Genomic DNA, 25,438 nt, shown 5'->3' with positions numbered 1-25,438 from the left:
CTCTCTCTCTCTCTCTCTCTCTCTCTCTCTCTCTCTCTCTCTCTCTCCCAGCTGGCTGAAGCACTTAGAAGAGTTTGCTATTTCTACCTCTGACCCAGAGGCAGGACACAGAAAAGGCGCCTAGGCAGGCGACAGGCCCAATGGATGTTTGAGAAGGGAAAACCTCTCTAATTGGGATTAAGCATGCTGTTTGGAGAGTTTTTAACTCTCTCTCTCTTCATATGCCTCTGTGTGTGTGTATCCCTGGCTCTATTCTAAACGTTTTCAACATATGACCCTCGTCGATTAAAAACTATGCTAACCAACGTTAAATCCGAGCCTGCTTTTCTAACGTCCCCAACATATTCTTTCATGACACAGCACGGAGGTTAAGTCTTCAAAGACAAAATGGAAAAAGTTTAACCAGTTGCTACTTCATTACAAGCAAACCATTTCCCGCTGCATTTTTTTTTTTGCAATCATTATAATTAAATACACTAGCATAGTAAGAGAAAAAAAAATCTCTTAGGGATGCCCCTGTATACACACCCCTTTGTTGATTTTAGGTTTTGCTTCGGGCGTTTGGAAGCTCCCACTAATTTGCTCGTGTGCTCGCGTGGCAAACCTTAATTTCAGGAGGTGGGGGAGTGGCGCCCCCCTGACCGTCCCGCGACTCTAGCTGGGAAAGGAAGGCTTGGAGGGCTCTCAGTCAGCTGGATACTCGAGGCGGAAGCCGGAGCAGCACAGGGTGGAGGCCTGGATTGCCCAGGGCCAGCAGACTCAGGCCGCCTGCTCCGCGGCGGGGCTAAGGCCCTGCCGCCCCCGAGCACCCAGGCGCCCTCCCGAAGACTGAGCGCCGAGCTGGGGAGTCAGCCACCCACGGCGCTGCGGTCCAGCCGCGCTGACCCCATCCTGCCTCGCCAGGCCCCGCCCGGTCCCCGATGACCCTGCGATTTGCCTGGAGTTAAGTTTCAGAACGGAAAGTTTCAGATTTCGGTTCACACGGTTATCGAAGGCACCGCGGCGGGGACCGGACTCGGGCCTGCGAGGGAGAGGTTTTGTGTTTTAATGACGCGCTGGCCGCAGGTCCTCGGCGTTACCCTGGCTCCTTCCCACTCACCCTCCATCTACCCAACCTGGGCCCGAATCCGGTCCCTTGCTGTCCCCTTTTTTCTCTTGTTCTTTCCCGCCCCACCGGGCTAGCGTGGCCAGGGAACGGAGTGTCGAAAGGGTGCCTTGGTCAGATTTCCAGAAAGATGAGTCTATGTGCAAGGTGGAGGGTCTTGGTGATTGATGGATGCCTCTTTCTCAAGGGCTTTTTCCCCCACGCCAAGCACAAAGCTGGCAGGGTGGAGTCTCTGGCTGGAGCCCCACCAACCCAGTCCGCGGGGCAGCGGCTGAAGGTCCAGCGTGCCCGGGGCTCCGCTCCGGGAGACCCGTCACAAGTCCCACCGCGCGCAGAGAGGCAGCGGCTCGGAAACAGGAGTCTGAAAGCGCAGCGCCTACGAGGGCAAACAACCCGCGCCTGCCCGTGCACCAAGGACGACGAAGGGTGGGCAAACTTTACCAAAAAAAAAAAAAAAAAAAAAAAAAGAGTCTGTGGTCGCACACCTCTGAAAAACTGCGGGGAGGGCCGGGGCGTTCAACTTGGAACCTCCAAACCCGATGTACCTCAAGATTGTGTCCTGAAAGCCCCGCTTTCCCCAAGGCAGGCAGGGAAGCCTCCAGCGGAGCCCACCGCCTACTCGGTCTACAAAGCGCCCCCCTCCGGGTTCTGTGGCCACAGACACAAAGGAAAGGCCGTGGCCGAGGGATGACAAACCCACTCCTGCCCTGCGCCAACCTCCTGCGGTTGGGCACCTGGACCGGTAGGCGCGCGTCACTCTCGGCCCACGGCCCCGGGGCTGCGGAGTTGGCAGCGTGAACAGCAACTTTGATTTAAAGCTTTCAAAAGATCCCCTGGGGGTCAACGTGACCGCTCCGGTCAGCCAGTCAGCTGCTTGGGTCAAGAGGAGGGACAGCCCCAGAGGGGTGGGTCGCACAGCCTTCCCGTCCTCCCCCCCCGTCCCCCTCCCCCCTCGGCCTCCTCCTCCCCCGACGTTACACACGCTCACTCGCGCTCAGCCACGCGCTAGCGGTTATTCTTTAAACCCAGGGTAGAAACTCGGCGGGAGAGATCCTGGCGTGCGGAGGAGGCCACCAAACCCCGGGAGCCTGCGCCCGCCCGCGCCCGCCGCACCGAGTCCCCGCCAGCGCTCGGCTCGGGACTCCCAGGTGCGCCGCCGCGTTCCCACGCCTCTGCCGACGCCTCTCGGCGACCATTGGTCGCCGCGGGCCCGCCCCTCCATATCAGCCAATAGAAAGCCACGCCGTCCCTGGGAGGCGGGGCCTGGCGGGGGGCCAGGGCGGGCACGCGAAAAGCAGGAGGGGCCCCGCCCGCGCGGGGGGCGTGGCCGGCGCGGGTTCTTGCGCCCGGGCTGGGCTGCGGCGTGGGAAAGAGCCGGGAGGAGCAGGCAGCGGCGCTCCGGGAGTCGCGCCTGCAGAAGCCGGGCAGGGAGGGAGGGAGGGAGGAGGCCTCGGGGAGCAGGCTGCGAAAGGATCGGCGTCGGTGGGTGCTCCTCCGTCGCCGCCGCGATGAAGCGCCCTTGCGAGGAGACGACCTCCGAAAGCGACATGGACGAGACCATCGACGTGGGGAGCGAGAACAATTACTCCGGGTGAGCGCCGGGGAGCGGGAGAGTGTCCGGGAAGGGAAGCTTCGGGGTCCCTGGAAACCCTTGGGGCTCCTCTTTGTGGAGAGAGTTATCCCCCCTCCACCCCCAGAAGTGGGTGCTCGCGGAGCTAGAGTCGGGGTGGGGTGGAGAGATGGGGTCTTGTTAGAGGGGAGCTTGCAGGAGATGGCGAGGGAGGGTCCCGGGCTGTTGGGCTGTCAGCGCCGGGCACGCGTACTGGCACGTCCGGGCGACGCCCCCGCCACTGAAACTGTATTTAGGGACAATTCCAAAATAGATCGGGAGAAAAGAAAAACAACTGGATTTCTGTTTTGAGAGAAGCTGGGATCTCTGAGTTTCTTTTTTTTTTTTTTTTAGAGAAGCTAAAGCACCGGTGCTGTTAAAGCTAAACAGGCTTTGCTGCGCAAGTTGACAGAGGGTGATCTGGCCCACCCGCCCATGAGTGACAGATGTAAGGAGCGGACGAGGCAGCCTTGCTTTGGCTGCTTGTCCTTTAGTCTCCCCAGAAGATTGTGATCACAGGAGGCACACCTCCCGTTTCCTGTGACTGCGAGATGACCCAGGCATTTTAGAGCCTAGGCTGGCCAAATGATAATTGCTTCTAATTGGCATGCCCAGAAGCACCTTAATTATTTATCTGCAGCTGTCACTCAAAGAGCGAGATCCCTCCTCCATGCAGAGAGCTGGTTTTCTTTCACAGGCTTACTTTAAGACTTAGAAACCAAAACCTGAAAAGAGCAAGAGCAAAAAAAAAAAAGATGCACAAGACTCAGTTTACAAAAGTATCTCGTTGTTGAAGTGTACCCTCTTTTATAAAAATGAAAACGGAGGCTGTCACGTGAAAAGGTGAAACCTGTAGAGAAGGGATGAGGAAAAATGGGGTCAGTTGATTTCGAATTAAAATTCATAAGTGAGAAGATTAAGTAACAGAACTTCTAAAACGACAGAGAACACAGAACAGGGCCTGGGGATTTTAAGACCTTAAAGAAATTTAGTGTCTGTGAATTTCAAAGCAACATTAAGTCGCAGGAGTATAAAAATACCTTTTAGTAAACTTGAAGTGGATTGCAGCTTCTTGAGATTCAAGTTTTGTTTAAAGGCTGGTGACAGTTTCATTTTTAAAGTAAAACGTGCAAAGTAAGAACCCAAAATTTGACTTCCCTACCATTCATATAGTTAGGCTATTCTTTTAAAAGATTACTATGCAAAACTTAAAATCTGTCTTTTTTTATGTTATTAAGTATGAATTGTTGAGATTTTTGGAATGGTACAAGTATTTGGTTTTGTTTTAAAATTTGCATCCAGAGACAAATTTGACCTGTGGTGACTATTTTATAGAGGAGTTCATGTGATGCCTGGCAGGAGAGAATAGGAGGGACACATTCAGATGGTTTTTTGACCTTTAGGAAATATATGAGCATAAACAGGACGTTAGTCTCTGACCTCTCACTCCAACTGGCCATTATTTCACTGGAGAACTCAAAAGTTAGGGTTCATTTTTATCATTTGAATTGGGATCTGAATTACCCAGAGCAGTTTAAAAGCATGTTTATTTATCATTTGTTGTATGTGTGCAGTGATGTGCATGAAACCATCACCTCTGTTTGTGGAGGTCTTGAGTGGTTCTCCGTTTGCATCCTGTGGGCCCATGGGATGGAACTCAGGCCAGATGATCAAACTTTGTGGCCGTTGCCTTTACTCACTAAGCTATCCCAAAGCCTCACTAACATTTTTTTAAATGCGTAATTACTACCTGGAATCCAAAAATAACATCGACATGGAAAAAAAAAACAACGTAACGTGTAGTCAACCTGAATATTAGTGGGTGCCACGAAGCATGGGGGTGCAGCGGTATTACTATGCAGATATACCATCTGACATGTCTTTCTCCCTCCATCACAGGCACAGTACAAGCTCGGTGATGAGATCCAATTCACCAACAACCACCTCTCAGATCATGGCAAGGAAGAAAAGAAGAGGGGTAGGTGATTCCAACTACCTCCCCCGCCCTTTTTCATGTCATGTAATCTAGCCTGTGTATCAACCTTGCTGTTTTCCTGTCTGGGATAATTTTGCTATATATGTATCCTTAGGTTTTTGTTTTGCTTTCTTTGGGCCAGATCATAGAAAAAAGGCGTCGGGATCGAATAAATAACAGTTTGTCTGAACTGAGAAGACTAGTGCCAACAGCTTTTGAAAAACAAGTAAGTTATTCCCCTTCTCTCCCACCCCGTAAAAAAGGCTCAAAGAGTCTGATTTTTCTTGTCTGGTAATGTGGATTCCTCTCGAAGCTCATTAAAATAATGGTGTGTGTGCCCTGATCCCGCATAGAACAGCTGTTTCAATAAAATGCTTTGTTGTGGCAGAACTATTAAAAACATAATCCATCATGAAGTTGAAAACATTTCCATTCTTTACCCTATTTTCCCCTTAAGGGTAACAGTGTTCGTGCTTTCTCTGTTCTTTCTATGAATCCAGCAGGGTTTCGTTTAAAATCGTGCTGTATGTAGTATTCTTGAGGGGAAAAAAAAAAATCATTTTTTCCCTCAAACTTTGAAAATACTCTTTAAAAAACTCAAAGTTAAGGAAGTAAGATTTTTATTTTGGTTTCCTAAATTATACTAATACAGTTTAGTATTAGCGAGCTACTTTCATTTTTAATTCTTGGGTTAATAGGAAGTTGTTTGGTTTGAGACACAGTTTGGACGTTTGGTAACAATCAACTTAGTCATAAATGCTGCTTTTCAAAGTTTAAGTATTCTTTTACATAAAAAATAAGATAAAATAAAAAGCACATTTGGGAAAGCAGAAAACAAACGCTTGCACTTTCTTTTGTGGCTCTGGGTGTCTCCTTTCTGGTCCTGCTTGCTTGGCTGGTGCGTGGGCTTCTAAGAGCATCTCTCCAAGTGTGTAGCAGTTTCTGTGCTGAAAGTGTTTTCAGTCGAGTTCCAAATTGGGTGCAAAACATCAGCTGATTGTTTATGCCGTATGTGTTGATTTGTTTACTCCGTGATTCTGCAAACCTTGTAAAGCAAGCCTCACAGAGAGCCTCTGGAGGGCATCCAGGGTGGCACTGTGCCACTTTCTGCAACCGCTCATAGGTCTTCATAGACTTGGTGAACAATGAGAAGCACAGGGTATGTTATATTGTTGGTTCTAAATATATAAGACAAAAAAAAAAAAAAAAGCCATGAAGCTGATATGCCAAGGCCGTCTTTGATAGCTTACGTATACCATACATTAGACTTCCGGTTAGTAGTCTTTGGATGGAAATGGCAATGACCTATGATTTTGTTTTGTTTGTACTGCTTTGAGTACCGAACTATCTACACTGTGACATTGAGAAACAGTCACTTTGATGATCTTTTCTTCTCAGCCTTGGTTTGCTAGGCTCTTTTCTCAAATATTGACTTAAACCTTACGAGCCAGCCTCAGTTGTTTGGCAGTTAGTTACCGTAAACACACGCTTTCCCATACACAGTCTGGCTGCCAACCCCAGTGAGCTGGCCCTGTCACAATTAGTGGGGAGGAACATTCTTTAGAGCAGCTGAAGAACAAACACTCCTGCTATTTACTGGGTGCTGATAATCTAAAAAATTTAATTTAATTTAATGAAAAAACCCAAGTATAGGAATATGGAGTAAACCTCAGGATCCTTTTCACACACCAAGTGGAAAAACAACAACAAAAACCCCCAAACCACACATTGGTTTAATTATTCAGCTTCTCCAGGAAGTTAGTTAGAAGCTACCAGAGCCCTGGAGACACTGTAAATGGTGACTTTGTTTCATTAGATTTCCAAAGGTTGCTTTATTTTAAGAATGGCAGCAATCAGTGACGATGCACTTGCAAGACTGTTTTTTTGTTTTTTTGTTGTTTTGTTTGTTTGTTTGTTTTGTTTTGTTTTTAGAGAATAGTTTTGAATGATTGGAAAATTCTTAGGTCCATATGATGCTCCTTAAGTAAACTGCCAATTAGGCCTATTGGCCTGTGATCTTAGAATTCACAGTGACACCTGCTGGTAACCTTGAAAGTCCTTTCCTATTTTGTTTCCTTTACTGCTGGTCATCTTAAAGACTTACTGGAATTTTTCTATTTTTCAAACGCTCTACTTCCATAGCCTCCAGAATTAACATTCAAATATTTAACTGCTGTAGACTTCAATAGTAATAACAAGTAAATGTCCCTTAAGGAAATATACCATTAATCAAGGTAGAGCTTTGCAATTGGCATATTGTTTAAGGGATGACATGAGGAATGTAATTGTTTTTACTATTTAATGAATCATTTCTTTGATGCCCTGTTCTGGTCTTTAGAAGTTACAAGTCAATGGCGTCTACTATGCTGTAGTAATTGGTGCTTTTCTGTTAAGTATAGAAAGAATGCAGAGGCTGTCCAGATGGCTGGGAGATTAAGAGAATGAACTGTTCTTCTGAGGGACACAAACTTGGGGATAGATTCACACTGGGTGGCTCACAGACACCTTTAAGTCCAGCTCCAGCACGGTCTGATGCTTCTGACATGCACAGGTGTCTGCCTCTGCAGAGACAAACACAGACTCACACACAGAGACATCGGCAACCACAATTAAAATGTTTTACTTCAAGTTTTTTTTTCCTGTGATGCAATTAAACATGGAATTTTATGAGATGCAAAATTGGAACTATAGTACTAAGTTCAGTATATAAGGTACCAAGTTAGTTTCTGTAGGACTCATTAGACTTTATCATTTGATAATGAAGGGATCTGCCAAGTTGGAAAAGGCTGAAATATTGCAAATGACAGTGGACCATTTGAAGATGCTTCAGGCAACCGGGGGTAAAGGTAAGAGTTGGCACGATCCTTCACCCCCTTCCTACCTTTCTCTTTTCATCTTTTTCCCTCTAATATTATAAGGACATCACAGTTGAACAGCTCTCTAACAAGCTGAGGTAGGCAAAGCCCTGGATTAAAGCTGTAGAAATCAATGCTAATGGCAGGATTGAACTCGTGGGAAAGAACTGGAACAAAAGAAGCACTTGACCCCAGGCTTGTGTTTGCTCTTATAATACTGTGGGAGTGAAGCTTCCTTCAGAGCAGCCTGCTCAGACGTTTGTTTGGGATTTGAGAAGTGCATTGCTGGAATTTGTACAGAAAAATAACAAAGCAAACACACAAACATCCAAATATAAACAAGGCTGGCTGGGGGCATGCTCGCCCTCTTTTTCTCTCACTTTCATTAAACCAAGGCTGGGATGCAAACAATTCAGCTATTTAAAGGAAATGACTCTAGAATTATTTTTGTCCTCGTTTCCCAGACCATTTTGGCCTGTCTTAACACTACAGCAATCACAACATTTGAAGTTCAGGTACCAGAAACATCAAAGTAACAGGCTCTTCCTGAGAATAACACACAGGAGTAGAGATCCAGGCCTGGCCCCATGCAGTACAGAGAATGTCCTCTGTACTGGACAGTATATTATGGAAGAATTTTGGTGTTAAGAGTCGGTTATCCCACCCAGCTTGGCTACGACCTTTGACCTGAGTCAGAAGTAACCCGCTGGTCTTCAAGGGTTAAACTGGCAGTGTGTGCTCCTCAGGCCCTAAATAGTGAGTATTTCCACACCTACCGCCCTGAGATTTCAGGAGAGTGGGGGAGTTAGACGGTACAAGGAAAGCTATATGATTGCTCTGCTCCTTCCCTTGAATCCCCGCTAGAGCCTCCAATACTTGGCATGAGCTGTCTGAAATGTCAGGTTGTCCTTTCATTTTATGACAAGTTTTATCTCAGTTCTTACTCGTGACTGCTTGAGCGTAGGACAACTTCATCCACAGATTAGTAGGTAAGCAGACATTCCTGACTGGGTGCCTTAAAAGTCACCTGCCTGCTGTGTCACTTGAGAGTCCGTTGCACAGGAGAACGTGTAGGCCTTGAACAAGAGGGGCTGCTGGTCTTTGGTTGCAAGCCCAGACTCCCAGCGGCCACTATCGTAGCAGCAAAGGGCATGGACGCTAGAGAAAGCACTCTAGCTCTGGCTTCAGGTTCTCCCTGTCGATGGCAATAAGTTAACTTATCTTGCTGGGGCTCCCGTTGTTTTGTCCCTTGTAACACAGAGGTAACAGTGAAAGACTCCTCCCAGGTGGCTGTAAATTAATTCACTCTTAGCCTAGAGAGCCGTGCTGGCATGGTGGAAGTGCTGATGCGCATGGGCTATTGCCAGCTCAAGACCCACTTTGGAGAGACAGCTGCTTGTCATCAGGTCCCTCTGCTTCCAACCATAGAATGGGAATTACATAATTCATGTTCCTTAGGACGCCCAGCCATATAAAGCCTCATAGCTGGCAAACCTCACAACGTGACTGTCTTTACAACCACCAGTGAAAATTCAAAGAAGCTGGTATGTTCTTTTCAGTCGGTCATAGGAATATAATAGTCTCCTCGAGAAAAAAAAAATCTTGAATTTTTCGCCAACTCTGCACTCTGATCATGACCTCTCTCCCTCTTTGGTGAAAGTCAGAAGCTCAAGGCTGAGGGGGACCCTTAAGACTGTCCTGTGGAATCCTGCCGTGGAGGCACCCTGTGGAGGAGCAGCTCCTTCTCATCTCAGGGACTTTGATCAGTGACTGCCCCCAGGTGGGGATGAAATCGAGGTTTACTGCTGATACCCCACCCTTTGCAGCAGTCTCTTGTCAACTAGAGCCATTTCTGCTCTCCCAGTGGTTATAGTTGGCCCCAAAACCTTTTCTCCCTTTCAGACTACTCAGGATATGTAACTACGGTTACATTTCGTGATGCTTCCATGATAAAGGATATAGGCAAGTTTTGCTCTGTAAGAGCATAGAGTGATGCAAATGCTTTTGATGAAGAGAACCTAATTTGCATTAGTGAGGTAGTTCAGAGGCAGAGCGGGTGCTGAGAATGCACAGGTCCTGATTCCCGTCCTGGAAGTGCCCTGTAAATGACCAACTCTGTGATGCTTTTTCCATTTCCAATAAAAGTGTTCTTGAGGAAAGTTACTAGCCCACAGTACGGAAGCTAAGACATCCCCTCCCACTCTAGGAGGTATTTGAAACATGAATGTCCCTATTTTATTTTTCCTTTTGTGACATTTAGATCCTAGATTAACTGGAGCATTGCTAAAGTTGTCCTGCATGCCATTTGCACAGTATCCGTTCTTTAATCCTGGAAAAAACAAACAAAAAAAAAAAAACAAAACCCACCAACAAGAAAAACATAGTAGCCATTATGTTTTCAGAAAGAGTCATCCTATTTCTTCCGTAGGCCATAATGGCCCCCACCCCACCCCAACCAACACCTCTGACTCTCCTCAACCCTTCTTTAGGCTACTTTGACGCCCATGCCCTCGCCATGGACTTCATGAGCATTGGCTTCCGGGAGTGCCTTACGGAAGTGGCAAGGTACCTGAGCTCGGTGGAAGGCCTTGACTCTTCGGATCCCCTGCGCGTGCGCCTGGTCTCTCACCTCAGCACCTGCGCCTCGCAGCGGGAGGCAGCAGTGATGACGTCCTCCATGGCCCACCACCATCACCCACTGCTCCCACACCACTGGGCAGCGGCTTTCCACCATCTCCCCACAGCCCTGCTCCAACCCAACGGACTCCACACGCCGGAGTCAACCCCGTGTCGCCTGTCCACATCTTCAGAAGTGCCTCCTGCCCACGGCTCTGCCCTCCTCACCGCAACCTTTGCCCACGCAGATTCCGCCCTTCGGATGCCGTCGACAGGCACGGTTGCGCCCTGTGTGCCACCTCTCTCCACCTCTCTGCTGTCTCTTTCAGCCACCGTGCATGCCGCAGCCGCAGCTGCCACCGCAGCGGCACACAGCTTCCCTCTGTCCTTCGCAGGGGCCTTCCCCATGCTCCCCTCCAACGCGGCAGCAGCAGCTGCGGTTGCTGCTGCCACAGCGATCAGCCCGCCCTTGTCGGTGTCCACAGCCTCCAGTCCTCAGCAGACAAGCGGTGGAACAAACAGTAAACCTTACCGACCTTGGGGGACAGAAGTTGGAGCCTTCTAAGTTATTCTTGAATTCCTTGGCAATAGTAACTGACGTCCTCCATTTCAGAATCAGCTTCAAACCTCTGCACCCTGAAGGTAGCCATAAAAAATACCTGCAGATCCACACAGCAGCAATAAAGCGATTTGAGAAGCAAACCACACAAATGGAAATGTAGTATTATATATATATATATATATATATATATATATGTATATATATATATACACACACATACATATATATATATACATATACATATATATATGTATATATATATATATTTTTTCCCCATTGTTTAAGGCAGCTCGGCAACTGACATCAGCAACTTTAAAGCATCGCAACTATTTCCATTTAAACTTTACTGGAAACTACATGGATGTCACTGTCCGGCGGTGCAGTAGCACATCTGACTTGGAAAAGAAAGACGCCATAACTAGTTCTCCTGGAACTAGAAGGGAGAGGAGAAAATACCGTATTTTCTAAGTGCCTGAGCTAAAGTGCAGTGCACAAGGAGAAGGGCATGGCTTGGGTTGAGAAGGGGAGGGGGGGGGGACAGGCAACCTGTGTTGGGCTGCAGACACACAGTGTTCTTTTGAAACCAACAGGTTTTATTGGCCAGAAAGATTAATGAAAATTAAGTCGAAAAAACCTAGTTATATCTGTTTTCTTTATACAGACTCGCCAAGCAGTAACATTTAGCAATGCACTGAAATAAAGAATCCCACCAGTGCCCACATTAACCAGCATTTCTGCTCTGCCTTCAAGCGCTGCTGAGCCATGGTTTAGAGCACAATGTATTTCCTTATGTAAACTTACAGCTATGCAATGCGCGGAGGAGCAGTTACATACATTGTACCTTCCAGTTACTCATTCACATCAACTCAACAACTCTTCCGTTTGCCAGAGTTTGGATTAATTTATTCAGTTTCATTTGGACTATATTTATGTTCTTAACTTCTTCAGTTTTCTCCTGACAACATGCAATGTCTGTTCTTGTCCCTTTCCGTGGGAGGTTGCATTTCTGGAAATAAAGGAGAAGAGGAGAAATGATACGGAAGAGAAAAGCTACATGATTTAAATGCCCTTGGTCAAGTTAGCGATTGCATTTGCTCCCGAATCACAATGAATGTAGGCAAGAAGGCGTACATAAATTATTTTTGTCCACGCCTAGACTAGTGCTACATAATGGTGTTTTGGTTTTGATTTTTTATCTTGTTTAATGACAAAATAATCTTTTAATATGTTGAGATTGAGCACATGAGATTTTATATTTGAAAGGTAAGGACACAGCATGTATTCTTATGCACTTCAATTCTCTGCTGTGTGGAGAAAGCAATAAACCAGAGAATGTTAAACATTATACAAAGTTATACTCATAAGTATTTGTTTTAAAATTACTGTACCTAGTCTTTTCTGCATTGCTTTGTAACCTTTTTCTATGCAAAAGTCTACATATCACTAATTAAATAGAGTCCTTTTTGACTATTTCATGTGGATGAGTTGCTTTTGAGAATGGGAATTTGGCGTGTCTTTCATGTGATGCCTTCTTTTACTAACTCTTTAAGCCATAGCTTTGTGTCATATATTTCAAAATCCTTGATTGATGGAATTTACATCTTACTTTAAAATAAAGTTCATGGAGCTTATAGATTTAAAACATAGGTAAGAATTACAAAGGCAAAAGGTGATTGTTTTCTTCTGCCTTGTGTTGCTTTATTTATTATTTTATATATATATATAGGCAGGGTCTCACTGTGTAGCCCTCACTGGCCTGTAGTTTGCTTCATAGCTTAGCCCAGCCTAAAAATCAAGATCCTGCTGCCCCAGACTCTCCACAAGAAACATCTTTTGATCCTAACTACAGCTCTTGGAAAGGTATAAATATAAGACTTACAAATAAGGGAATAACAAAGACAGAGAACGAGCTAGAACGTGTTAGACTGTGTAGCTCAAAAACAAGGCATAGTCGTGGGACATCAGTGGATATACGATAGTCATTCGCCTGCATCTTGATGGTGGGTTCTCTGTGTGTTTGAAAGTTTCGTTGATAAGACGGAGATGTAGTTGTGGCCCCCTCTTTGGAGAAGGTTAAGGTCAAGTGGAGCTCCTACATCCATTGGCCAACAAACACCAAAACAATAAAAAGAAATCTTTGTATCATTCATATCAAAAAATGCTCAAATGAGAAGGTTGGGATGGAGGACTGTTCCTGGTATTTTGTTTTGGAAAATTAAGTATAAGGTATTGGGGTAGTTTCTGTCTTGTGAAGCTGTGTACAACTTTTTAGCTTGATCACTTTCACATTTATTAAAGGATTTAAAGCTGTTAAAACTGTGTTAAGGGAAAGGAAAGAACTTCTAGGAATAGATCTGCTGGTGGATTTTATGTAACAGTTAGTCCAAAAATTAACTCAAAGACATAAAATAGAATAAAAAGGGGAAAGGAGCAATCTGAGTTTTACCCAAAATCAAAAGCTGTCTGGAACATAGTTCTGCGTTTCACATCAGCGAGTGTGTGCACAGCCTTGAACTGTACTCCACAGGTTTGGGTGCTGTATCGGAACTGATATCCTAGTTATTCGTAGAGACTTTGAAGGGAAGGGGCATGCTAAGATACTGAGAATAAAGACAAACTTTCTGGCAGCGGTGAGGGAGGGGTATTGGTCTTCTTGAAATTATTGCTAAATATGATCTTTCCTATTTTATTTGAAGAAATGTGGAGAATTTTAATAATATCAAAACAACAGAAGCCCACGTATTACCTAGAACAGTGCCTACTATTTCCACAGATTATAACCTGAAGGAAGCCTTTGTTCTTGTCTGTCTTCTATAAGTGACTTTCTCATTTTGCCCATCACAAGTTATCTCAAAGCAAAGGTAATTATCTGAGCAGCAACATCACAAAGGGTTATGATTTCAGAATTCCATGTTCTCGTAGGACTGAGTCTCTATCAGTTTCTGTTGAGTTAAGATCAATTTTTAAGGAATAAGGACTTCTACAATATAAACTTGACAGATTGATTATAAAAGACCTTAATTAAATATAAAAAGAGAATCTTGAGTTTGAGCCAACACACTAACACTATTACTAATGATGAATGCAATCTTAGAAGTCCAGCTACTTGAGCTTTTCTTTAAACGACTTTGCACCCGTGTTGATCTGAAGATAAAAAGATTTTATGTTTGTTTCCCTGTTTTAGCTGCCCAGCTACACTGCTGCGACTTCACTTCCTGGAGAAAGGTGTCAGACTTGATCTTGTGAGTCTTCTGAGGTCTAAGCAATGCCTGAGATTGTGAATATTCCAACAACTACAGCAAAGCATTACGGCAAACATGGCACCATAGTTCACAATCCTTCAAAGGATACATCTTCAAACATCAGTGGAAGCTATTGAAAAGTGCCTGGGCTCACACAGGCAATCTGGTGTGAGGGCAGATCATGTGGAAAGTAGTTCTCTTGGCGTGAGGTAGTGTTTTCTCTGGTGCCCTCATTCTGATTTTAAAGGAAAGGAAACCAATAGGGTCAGTTAGGAAATCAGGTCTTTGGTTTTGTAACTATTGGAATTGGAACCACCTTAAGATACAGGACTAGAAAGAAACTCAAGTGTAGTTCTAATTAACAACTAAGCCATGTTCTTGAAATCTGTTTCCTCGTTCAAGCCCTATAGAAGTCACTTCCTATAGAAGTCACAGTACTACATTGACATCGCAGGAACTGGAAAATGATATTATCTGTCTGGTTTCATACCTAGCAGGTTGACTATGAGTGTGACTTTTCAGCCCACACTCTTGGTCTCTAAGCTATGGCTTTAGTGTTGTTTTCTTTTTGAACACATACCCATTTAGAATCCTCCATAATACCAATCTACCAGGGATGACTGAATTAATATAAAAAAAGTAAGTCTGCCTGTAGATTTGGCATGGAACTACCAGCTCTCCTTAGCAGGTGAGAAGATAGAAAAAGAAGTAATTCACATTTACTCTGTAATACCATTTAAAATACAAACTTTTTGACTGGCGTCCAATCTGCCCTTTCAGGCAAGTGACTTTACCTTCTGTATACGATACCAAAGAGTATGTTGCAGTCTTTGTAAGGGGACTGATAAAGGACAAGAAGAATGGTGGAGAATTAAGAAAACATTTCGAACAAATTTATTATAAAAGAGGGGCATGGGGGTGGAGAATACTGAATTAATCAGATTATGTATACATTCTAGGTTTATTTTCTCATTAATCAAGCCTTCGTTTGGCCTTTGGTAACTCATCCATTGTAATAAGTGTCATTACTAGGAAGGGCTTCAGCTGTGTTGCTGTAAGTGGCTATCAGACTCTCAAGAGCTTCTCTACCCCAGCTAGTTCCCAAATAATCAAGTCAGAGACCTCTTGATTTATAAAGGCTTTAGAGCACAGGAGCTGGGCAGGCATCAACCCTCTAAGCTATTTTGCTCTTTCCCAGCTACATACCCCATGTTACCTGCTTTAATCATTCCTGTCCAGGTTGTTTCTGTTCTATCAAGCCAGCCCTCACAGCCATGTGCCATGGTCTATAATGTCTCGTGGTGTCTTCCTTTACTCCAGCTTCCTCTCCTCCTGCAACATCTTCTGCTTCCCCTCTTCTCTCCTCTCAGCCTGGTAGTCCCTCTCAAACTCCAAGCCTGGGAACCTACACCCCACCCCACCTACCTCTTTTCTGCCCAGTTATAGGCTTCAGCAACTTTATTAATCAATCTGCTTTAAATTAGGTAGAGCAAGGTGTACACAACAAAGACCAGTATACATGAGAATGTGCACATCTGGGTGGCAAACAGACTTTTGGGGGACGGTAATTAGCATTAGAATACATAGCAGCATACCAGTTCCGAACACAACTGTCCTGAGTTCTTTACCCTAGAATGAGGGATGGTTTCTGTAGTAGCTACAATTAATATGTATACATGATGTTTCAAAAATCTTTATTCCCAGAGATGTTTTTATGTTTCTCAGTTCTCAGCCTTCCATGAACTGTTTGGCTTTCTTGAGCCCTGTTGTCATTTTTTTTTTTTCAGTCTATGGTAGTGACAAAAATGGAATATGCCTTTCATGAAAGGAATTACAAATTATTTTAAGGGAAGAAAAAAGATTTAATACCTTTACTGGAGTAACTCTGCATGTTCTTACATTCGCTCTGAGTTGAAACCATTTTGTGTTTTTATTATAGTGAAAACGAAATGACATTTTTATCAGCTGGGAAAATATTTAACAGATAATGACTATTATTCACAATGTCCCCCTTGTTAAAAGTGGTGACAGATTTTAAATTGCTCATAGACTTCTGAAGCCATGGGGTATCTTTAGTTAACTTCTTTCCTGGTGATAGCCTATTGAACTGACTATTATTTACCATATTGCGAAACTCTGCTTCCTAGATCTTTCAGCACCTCTTCAAACTTTTGTCTCCTGTTAGAAAACACCTTAATGCCTTTAAAAACACCAAAACAATATGATGAATGGGGACTTTGTGTGGCTATTGCGCAGATTCTGTACTGAGCCAAGATCCTGGCATCAACCTCATCCTGGCCAGTCTTTCCCAGCCAGGTGCCACGAACAGGCTTCTGTGGCACGGGAGGGTAATCTGACAAGATGAGAGAAATATGTTTCAGTCTAAAGAGCAAAACACAGACCATATTTTGCTCTCATTATAACACTTCTGTCAAGCTATAAGCCACTTCTAATGTGAATGAAGCTAGTCACTGTCCATCTCACAAACCACCATTATATTTTATTTTATTATTTTTACATCTTTCTGCTGGCAGAATGATGAGCATAGAGCAGCACAGATGTCTAAGTGTGGTAAAGTCTCAGAACTCAAGTGCGGGATATCGACCGTCAGATGAAGATCCGACAAAGTTCATGGGCAAGAGTTATCTATGGTATGCATTCATCTTCTGTTGCTACTGTAGTGGGGCTGGGAGAGCCAGCCTGTGGCAAGAGTGAGGTTGAGGGATATCCAAACCCAGAAATCTTGTCCTGAGAGCAGCAGGAAGGAGACTCTTCCCTCCCTGCCCCGGGCCTGCACATAGCCTTTCGGCTCTCACCCCTGCCACCCTTGAGTCACGAGGCCTGGTGGACAGGTTATAGGTTAAATTTCCCTTCTCCTTGTAAGGGCGTGTCCAGCAAGCTCTGGCATTCCTCTTCATACAAATAAGGCATTCTCAGCACTTTGGCCCTGGCCAAAATGTACACTCACCCCGAAAGCTTTTACCCGCTCCCCAAAGGTTTAAATGAGCTGCTCATTGAAGCCTGCCTCCTGACAAATCCATTTCTCAACAAGCTCACTCGCTGCCTGAGGTCTCCATCACCCCCAGCCATTTGTGCCTCACTCTCCCTCTCAGGCCGCTGGTCATGATAGTGGCGATCACACCACTGAGGGAGGGGGAGCAGAGTGGGAATGACACTCCTGTGCCCATCAAAAGAGGACGATGGACTCATTACCACTGCATCAGGGTGAGCCTAAGTCCTGTGTACTGCGCCAAGGGACAGACTTGAAACGCCCAGTGTCTCCTGTGCACAACTCGGTGGAACAGATCCGGTAACCAAACCCATGAGTTAGGTGGTTCACACAGCTCTCTCAACCTCAGTTGTCATTGATGTGACCGTCAGGTTCTAAGGATACTCAAGAGGGGGAGCCACAGACATGGCTCCATAGAAAGGGGTGTAGCCACTTTCCAGAACACCAAGATCCAATGGACAGTCACCGTCCAGGCGTGTAGAATGGAAGACAAGAGGAGAAGCCAAGCTCACAAGTTGTCCTCAAGATAAGATGAAGTGAGAGAGCGGTGGAAGTCGCCTGTCTCATTGTTCTTTTGAAATAGGTGGCTCTGGAGCAAAGTCCTTGGTGCGACCTCTGTTGCAACAGGAAGTACACCGTAACAAGTAGGCTGTGCGCTCAGGGGAAGAACACCTTCACAGCTGCATCTGGGAGAACTCATGTTTATTATTTTAGTCAAGTCTATTCATCACTTTTAAGATGTGAGAGTGCAGCAAAATTCCTCACACTTATGCAACAGCCCACTTGAATTCCATATTTATAATTCCAGTGACGTTACCTCTGCTTCCTTCAATACTCGGATCACGTTTTTAAAAGTCTCAGCTCCTAGACGCTGGGGAGATGACTAAGCGAATAAAGTGTTTGCTGTTGGGGCTGCAGAGATGATTAGCTGTTAAAGCATTGGCTGTTCTCCTAGAGGCCCCAGGTTCAATTCCCAGAACCCACATAGTAGCTTACAAGTGACTATAATTCCAGTATCAGGAGATTGGATGCCTTTTCTGACCTTCAGACACTACACACACAATATATACAGACATAAAATACCCATAAAATGAAAGGAAAAATGCCTGGGTGTGTTGTGTGCTTCTACAAGCAGAGCGCTGGGGATTTGGGACAGGTGGCTCCTGGCAGCTCACTGGCAGCCAGTTTAGGCAACCAGTGAGTTCGAAGTTCAGTGAAAGACCCTGTCTCAAAAATGAAGGTGGGGAATGACTGAACTATAAGACTTTTAACAAGCTTTTGAATCCGTGAAAGCTTTGTTGGAGTCTACCTCACAAGGAATTCCTGAAGATTAAATAACAGTGTCAAGACCTTATGCTATGCCTGGTGGACTATCAATAGCAGGAGTGCAGCTTATTCCGAGGTAACTCTGAGATTCAGAATGAATCACACATCTGCATTTAATGCATACCATGGCATTCTGCAACATCAATCCCACTTACATTAAATCACTAACATGCACATATGATTCACAGACTCAGGAGAACACAAACTAGGACAGTGCTTCAACTTACGCATGAAAACAACTGAGGCCCCCAGCAAGACAAACATTTGTGCGGTCACATACGCAGGCCCTGCTGCTAAGATGTGGCTCTTTTAGAGGCAACCCACAGAGTAAACATTTTCGTTCATATCTTTCCTATTTTAGTGGGTTGTGTTTTGTTGTGGATGAGATAACTAGAGCCATTTGTTTGTTAAGAGGGCGTATCTTACGGGTCCTGTCTTCGAGAACGATGGCTTTTAGTGCAATTCAAAATAAACACACGAGGGAAGTCGAGGATCTTTGAAAGGAAATCTTGATCTTGATTAATATTGCCGAGTGATGGCCTATCGTGCCGCCAAGTTCGTAATGCCCAGGTGAGTGGGGTTCGGCGCTAGCTTCCAGCCCTCGAAGCAGAATTAGCAGCTTATTCCTTCGCCACATGTGGGTGTGGCTTCTACAGCTCGCACCAGCAGCACCCTCTCAGGCTGTCGCTGTGGAGACAAAATCTTTAAGCTCGGACTGCAAAGCTGTGGGCGCTCCATCACCTGTCGCTGTCCACTGCTGTCCGCTGGCCCTCTCTCACTTGCCACTTCCTAGCTTCGTCTCGCCTTGCTGCCAGGCCTTGCCCACGTTCCTTTCAATCACAAGGTTCTTGTCTCTTTACGTAACTCATCTTCGAGTTTCAGATCAAATGCGTCATTCTGCTGGTATCACTAACCCTGAAGAAGCTCCTTGAGCTATCACGTGGCCACATTCTTCTCCTTCGCAGAATGTGGTGACTGAAAGTTGTCTGTGATTATGTGATTACACGGTTACCGCACTGAAGGCAAATAGTGGTGAGACGTCTGTGCCCCACTGTGTCTCTAGTCTCTTTTGTTCTCTGTCTAGTGCCGAGGAACAGCTCAATATATATTTGTGTAGATTGGTTAAGTGAACGAGTCCCTAAATGAGGGACCTGAATGAGGAATGAATTAGGGAGAGTAATATACTGGACTAATGGAATTGCATTTGACGTTTTAAAGACTTCCCCCAGACGTTAGCACAGTCTGATAGCACAGTACCTATACAGATAAGATCAAGGACAACTCACGAGATGTGAAGAAAAAGCTAGAAAGAAAAGAAAGAAAGATAAGTAGGTAGAAAAAAAAGGGAAGGAAGATGACTATCCTCTATTTCCTATGGAGGCAAACAAAACATGGATTTTTAGTAAACGCCACGTTTCCTTGGGAGTAGTGCTACTTGGGCACTGGATTTGAATCACATGAGGCTAGGCTGCCCCCTTGTGGTAAGATTTTATACATATCATTTTCAACCTGCCTGTAACTTTTTTTTTCCAAAAAGCATTATAAACGTCACTACAAAAGTACACCGAAATTCTCTCTGTGTGCAGAGTTGCATGCAATTATCCCAGAAAGGTAGCTGAAAAGTAACGATTTATTTATTTTTTTTCATTTAATGTGATGATGTTTGCTTTTATCCCATTCCTATTTTCCTGTGAGTGTCCTGATTTCATTCTTCTCTCTTGATTAATAATATTTTATTATTTATATAAACCAATTTCATTTTTAATGTTTACATTTTTTATTTACAATTTACTGTGTGTGTGTGTGTGTACATGCAGACAAGCATAAAATGGAAATGAGCATTTATATGGCCATCAGGTTAAAGCAGAAGTCTAATTTATGAATTCTGGCCACAATATGTAACAGTACAACACATAGAAAACAGTAATAAGCTATATGGACAGCTTCAGGTTACACATGCCATAGAGAGAGGAAAAAGACAATTAAACAAGTACATCCATAGTTTACATTTGAATTGCCTTCATTTTATGTAAACAATTAATATATTTTTCTATAACCTACTTTAAAATAATGTAAAAATAGATATTTAAGTCAATAAAATATTAACATATAAAATTAACAGATAATATTTTAGATGAGCAAACATCATGCTAACAAAATAAAAACGCTTTCATATTTATGGGAAAGGTTTTCCGATTATTTTGTGATATCCTCTGAGCTTCAGGGCAGCACTCTGTATGTGATGAGGCTCCAATGAGGCTTCTGAAGGTCTGTGCTGTAGCCAGTCTATGCTTCCTCTGCAGCACCATACAGCTAAGCACAGCGCCCAGCTGCTGAAGAGGACAGGACTTAGCTCAGACAAACCCGGGTTGGAATCCTGGCTCCCAGCCACACTGATGTAACCTTAAATCATCACACAGCACCCTACATCTATTCCCCAGGCCATAAAATGAGGACCTTCTTTTTTTTTTTTTTAATAAAGATTGATTTTATTATTGTGGATAAAGCCCTTCTATCAGTGTTCAGAATCTAAAAGGGCTCCATAGAGGTCAGATAGTCTTCAAAATGATGCAGCTAAATTCTGGCTGCTCTTCTCTCAGCAGAAATGTAGACTTTTTCATCCACTCATTCATTCATTCATTCATTCATTCATTCTGTACATGACTACTTTCAGGACAACTCCTATCAACCAACTTCTTGGCTTAATTGATTATTTATTTCATTCAGTCAATACCATCCACCTTTTAAACACTGTTCTAGAGTATAATGAAAGTCTTTCCTTTTAACTGACCTGGACAGGGTACCTTCGGGTAACTAGTCTGAGTCAGCCCAAATGGTCCCGCAGTAGAGTAGCACAACCTTGGACGGATGACAATTCTGCATTTAAAATAAAGTGGAGATGTACAGAACAGTATTTCCGGTATCCACAAATTCCTTCGTGCTGGCGAAACGCTTCCCTGTTCTTTCACCTTTGCAGAGCCTCTTCACCTTTGGAGTATTTGTGCAAACAATCTTTAGGATTGCCCCACTCTTCCTAAACTCAAAGTCAAACACAGTATTCCTTCTCTCCCCACAGCAGTACCTTCGAGCTGAGGGTAGGTAATGTGACACGGAGCTGGGTCAGACTCACAAGATCACTTAGGAAAAAAGTAATTCTTTCATTAAAAATAATAACTAAATAATAATAATGATGATACTAATCAAAACAAAGCCCTTCTTTAAAAATCACCTGAACAAGTACCTATGCTGTATGTTAATTAGGGTGGCCCCGCCTCTGTTCTCTGGTCTCTCTTCTGGCTTCCCTCGAGTCTTCAGACTCTGTCTGTGTCTGCTCTGTTCTGCATCCTAAGCCAGGCCTGCAAGTCTGCCTCTTCCAGCTGCATTCAATCTCTCAGCAAGCATATTCTCTCTTCAGGCTTTAGCTCTCACCTCAGCTCCAATCACCTGTAAATCTGTCATCACTTGTCAAAAATGTCAACCTGTGCATCAAACATTGTCACTTGGATGATCATCATTGGCCCAAGCGTGAATGCAATATGGCTTCCTTCCAAATTCATAAACCACCTTAGAAACCTTAATCATTTTCTCCCCTGATTCCCATTCAACTGTAATGGAGATAATCTTGTTTAATTTTATTTACCTGGGCCACACCAGTGACTGTCATGGACTAAGGAATCCCTGTTTTATGAATGAATGAATGAATGAATGAATGAATGAATGAATGAATGAACTAATGTAAACACTGAAGTTTTTGTGGAGACCAATAAGCATCCCCACTATTCAGAAAGGATCTAGAAGCTCTGAAGAGTTGGGTCCCTTTCCTCAGACAACACAGTGAGAATTATTTCGTTCTCTGGCTTCTAAACAAGCATGACCTCTTTGCATTTTCCAGACCTCTATTGCTTTTCCATATTTGTTCATCCTCTACACCTAATTCACGGATAATTTCTCACCCCTTCTTCACATTAGACCTTAGTTCTTAGAGTCAGGCCTACAACAATGACTCCCTAGGCAGGCTTACTTCCTCCCATGCAACAGTCCACACTGCGCCCAACAGCCATCATCTCACTCGCTGCTTTGCTCCCTCGCTCTTATCTCCTCCTCGGCCTCTTGACAAGACTCTGCTTCCTCAGCCTCTTCTTTTTGTTTTTAAGTTTTTAACTTTTATTTTTATGTGTGTGTGTGTGTGTGTGTGTGTGTGTGTGTGTGTGTGTGTATGGGTGTTTCTCTAATTATCTCATACATCTCTTGGAGGCTGGAAGAGGATGGATCTCTTGTGATTGGAGATACAGGTGACTGTAAACCATCACAAGGATTCCAGGAAGCACAACCTGTGTTCTTAACTAATAAAGGCATCTCTCCAGCACCCACCACTTTAAAAAAAAAAAAAAAAAAAAAAAAGTCTCTTTATCTCTCTGACATCACTGTTGTTACTTCCTTTACTAGTTAGGCTGTTTTTGTCATTTTCTTGCTGTACTCTCCTGTGTTTATTCCTTGGTCATCAGTACGTTTGCCAATTCCCCCTTTGGGAGATTCCAAATCTTCTTCAGCTTGTAAGCACAGGACTTCCACTCCAGACCTCCAACTCTAACTTAGCATTTCCCACCAGGGTTTGGCTGTGTTGGTGCTGAAGGACAAAGCTGGCTTTTCCATCTCACTGTGCTTCTGCACCTCAGCCTCCGCTGCGTGCCCCCTTGACTCTACTAATCCTCCAGATCATACACATTGTGGCATCAGTAATGGTGCTGATTCTTCTACACTCTGGACCCTGTAGCTTCAGGGCCTACCAAAGGCCGAGCTCTTTTGAATTCCATTTGTAACTTTTAGGCAGGTCGTCAAGCCATCCATAAACGCGACGGCATGTTCCTACCTGCGCTCGTCCTGCACTGTGTCCTAGCGTGTGTCCCTCACCACGTGTGTTCACCACGTGTGTTCACCACGTGTGTTCGGCTGATGTGGCTGTCTTCCTGGCAGATGCCAGCTATGATCACTGTCAGCTGCATGGGGTTAAGGATTCACCGTTCAATGGTAAAGCCCTGTTGCCTCACTCTGTCTGTGGGAGGGGTTTGAGGAAGCATTCCTCGGGGAAGCAGCCTAAAGCATACAGGCCTACTAAAGAAGGTGGTGCTATCCAGTCACTGAGGTCCTGAGTGAAACAAAAAGTCCACCTCCCCTCTGTATGTCCAAGAGCTGAGACACTTTCCTTTTCCTACCACTGGTTTGGGGTTCCAAGATTTGTACCAGGTTCTCAAGTCTTCAGTCATGGGTTAAGAATTATGCTACCAGCTTACAAGGCTTTCAGAACCGGACTGAGCTCAGCTAGCACTGTCCCAGGCTCACCAACATCTAAATGGCCCGATGCGGTACTTTCCATCCTCCATAACCATCCCCACGGTGAATCTCTTCTCCTCTGTGTCTGCCCACCCAGCTATCCACCTGAGATGATTAATTCAGACTGGCAACTGATTGCAGTAAGAAATGCCCGTTAGAAAAACAGATCCGGGTGTCTGTTATGGTATTTCCAGAGACGATTCGATCATGGGAGCTTTCAACCATCACCGGAACAATCCTTCCCCTCAGATTCCTAAGGCGATGACCTCGCTGTGAGGTGGTGACGTGTGTCTTTAGAGGGCTGTGCCTCCCTCCCTCCGAGCTGCTCCTCCGCTTTCTGGCTGCTGTGGTAGCGAACCACCTCGTTCCACTGTACCCTCCAGGCCATGACTGGCTGGCAACACTAAAAGCATGAGTCAAAATAAATAATCTCCCCCTTTAAGTTCCCGGGTATTTTTGTTACAGTAACCAAAAAGTTAATTCATTCTCTTTGAAGAACCCAACACATGGAAAATAATCAGTGCTCGATGACCATTATTTTCTTAGTGATGGTAACGGTGACAAACACATTTTTGCCTCAACTGTATGATGACATGAAATTTTCTGAAGACAAACAAAAAGAGCACGTTTTCTCAGAACCCATGACACTTAATGCTGCTGTGCTTCCAAACAGCAAACACTAGTCACAAGACAGCAAATAGGAAGATAAAATGGATTATTTAGTTGAAATCAACCCTATTTTTATGCCATTTGTGAAAGTTCGCATTTAAACACAAAGTGGAAAACAACAACAACAAAACAAACAAACAACAACAAGAATTCCTAATATTCCTCAAAAACAATAGCAAAGGATGAAACAGAAAAAAAAAAATCAGGATTCAAAACAGTCAAGGTCCATGGAAGACCATTTGTATTTTCTTTGAGTCCTCTATTTTCATAACTTCTTTTAAAGAAGTCCCAAAGCTCCAATGTACTCTTGAGTTATAAAAAAAATTCTTGTTCAAATCCTGAGTACAACTTGCAGGATACCAAACGTGACTGGCATTCTGAAAAAAAAAAAAAAAAGAATATATATATATATGTGTGTGTGTGTGTGTGTGTGTGTGTGTGTGTGTATCAGATATTAGAAACTAAATGCTAAGCAGAACTGTACATGACTTCAATCCCAGCCCTTAAGAGGCAGTGGCAGGTGGATTTCTGTGAGTTCAAGGCCATCCTGATTTACATAGTGAGTTCTAGGACAATCAGAGCTATTTAGTAAGACCTTGCCTCAAAAATAAATAAATAAATAGGATTTAAACTGGAAAAATAAACAAACACCAAGCAGAAAATTCACATTTTATTCACATTTATCAAAAAGGTCTTTCGGAATTTATAAAGGAGAACAAAATAGGAACAGCTTAAATAAGTAATATATGATCTCAATGCATAAGAAAGAAATGGACTCAAGCCATGATGCAAAATAAGCATAAATCTTCCTTTAAAAAAATACCCTTCTTTTATCAGTCAAGCACACTCAACCATAAAGGCTTTCAAAAAAATCCCTGTTTGTATTAACATCCAAATTATTACCAGAGGTTAGAAATCTTAAAAACAGATGAACAAATTTATAAGCAAGTATAATCTAAGTACTTTTAATAGCTTTTTAGTTCTCAAGAATAACTAAGTAGACATACCATATCTTGAAATATAACTTTGAAAGCGTTCGCAAAACGAATCGAACTTTCGTTGCCGACAAAAAGAACCATATCACAGTAAAATATTCTTGACTTGCCATAGGAAGTGGATAGAAAAGAAAAACGTATGC

At 44.0% G+C, this 25,438-nt stretch overlaps 1 protein-coding gene across 1 annotated transcript; it reads left to right on the top strand.

The window, feature by feature from the left end:
• Window positions 1–2,527: 2,527 nt before the first annotated feature.
• Window positions 2,528–10,876, top strand: Hey2 (hes related family bHLH transcription factor with YRPW motif 2). Its single transcript, XM_055599414.1, has 5 exons — window positions 2,528–2,696; window positions 4,614–4,692; window positions 4,832–4,915; window positions 7,454–7,535; window positions 10,034–10,876. The coding sequence occupies exons 1-5, from the start codon at window positions 2,614–2,616 to the stop codon at window positions 10,723–10,725; spliced, it is 1,020 nt and encodes a 339-aa protein (XP_055455389.1). The 5' UTR covers window positions 2,528–2,613; the 3' UTR covers window positions 10,726–10,876.
• Window positions 10,877–25,438: the final 14,562 nt, after the last annotated feature.

The sequence above is a fragment of the Psammomys obesus genome, unplaced genomic scaffold (genome assembly GCF_907164565.1).
Source record: "Psammomys obesus unplaced genomic scaffold, mPsaObe1.curated_primary_1811, whole genome shotgun sequence".
Lineage (NCBI taxonomy): Eukaryota > Metazoa > Chordata > Mammalia > Rodentia > Muridae > Psammomys > Psammomys obesus.
The sequence above is the reverse complement of the archived record's forward strand: the minus strand, read 5'-3'. Positions and strand labels throughout refer to the sequence as shown.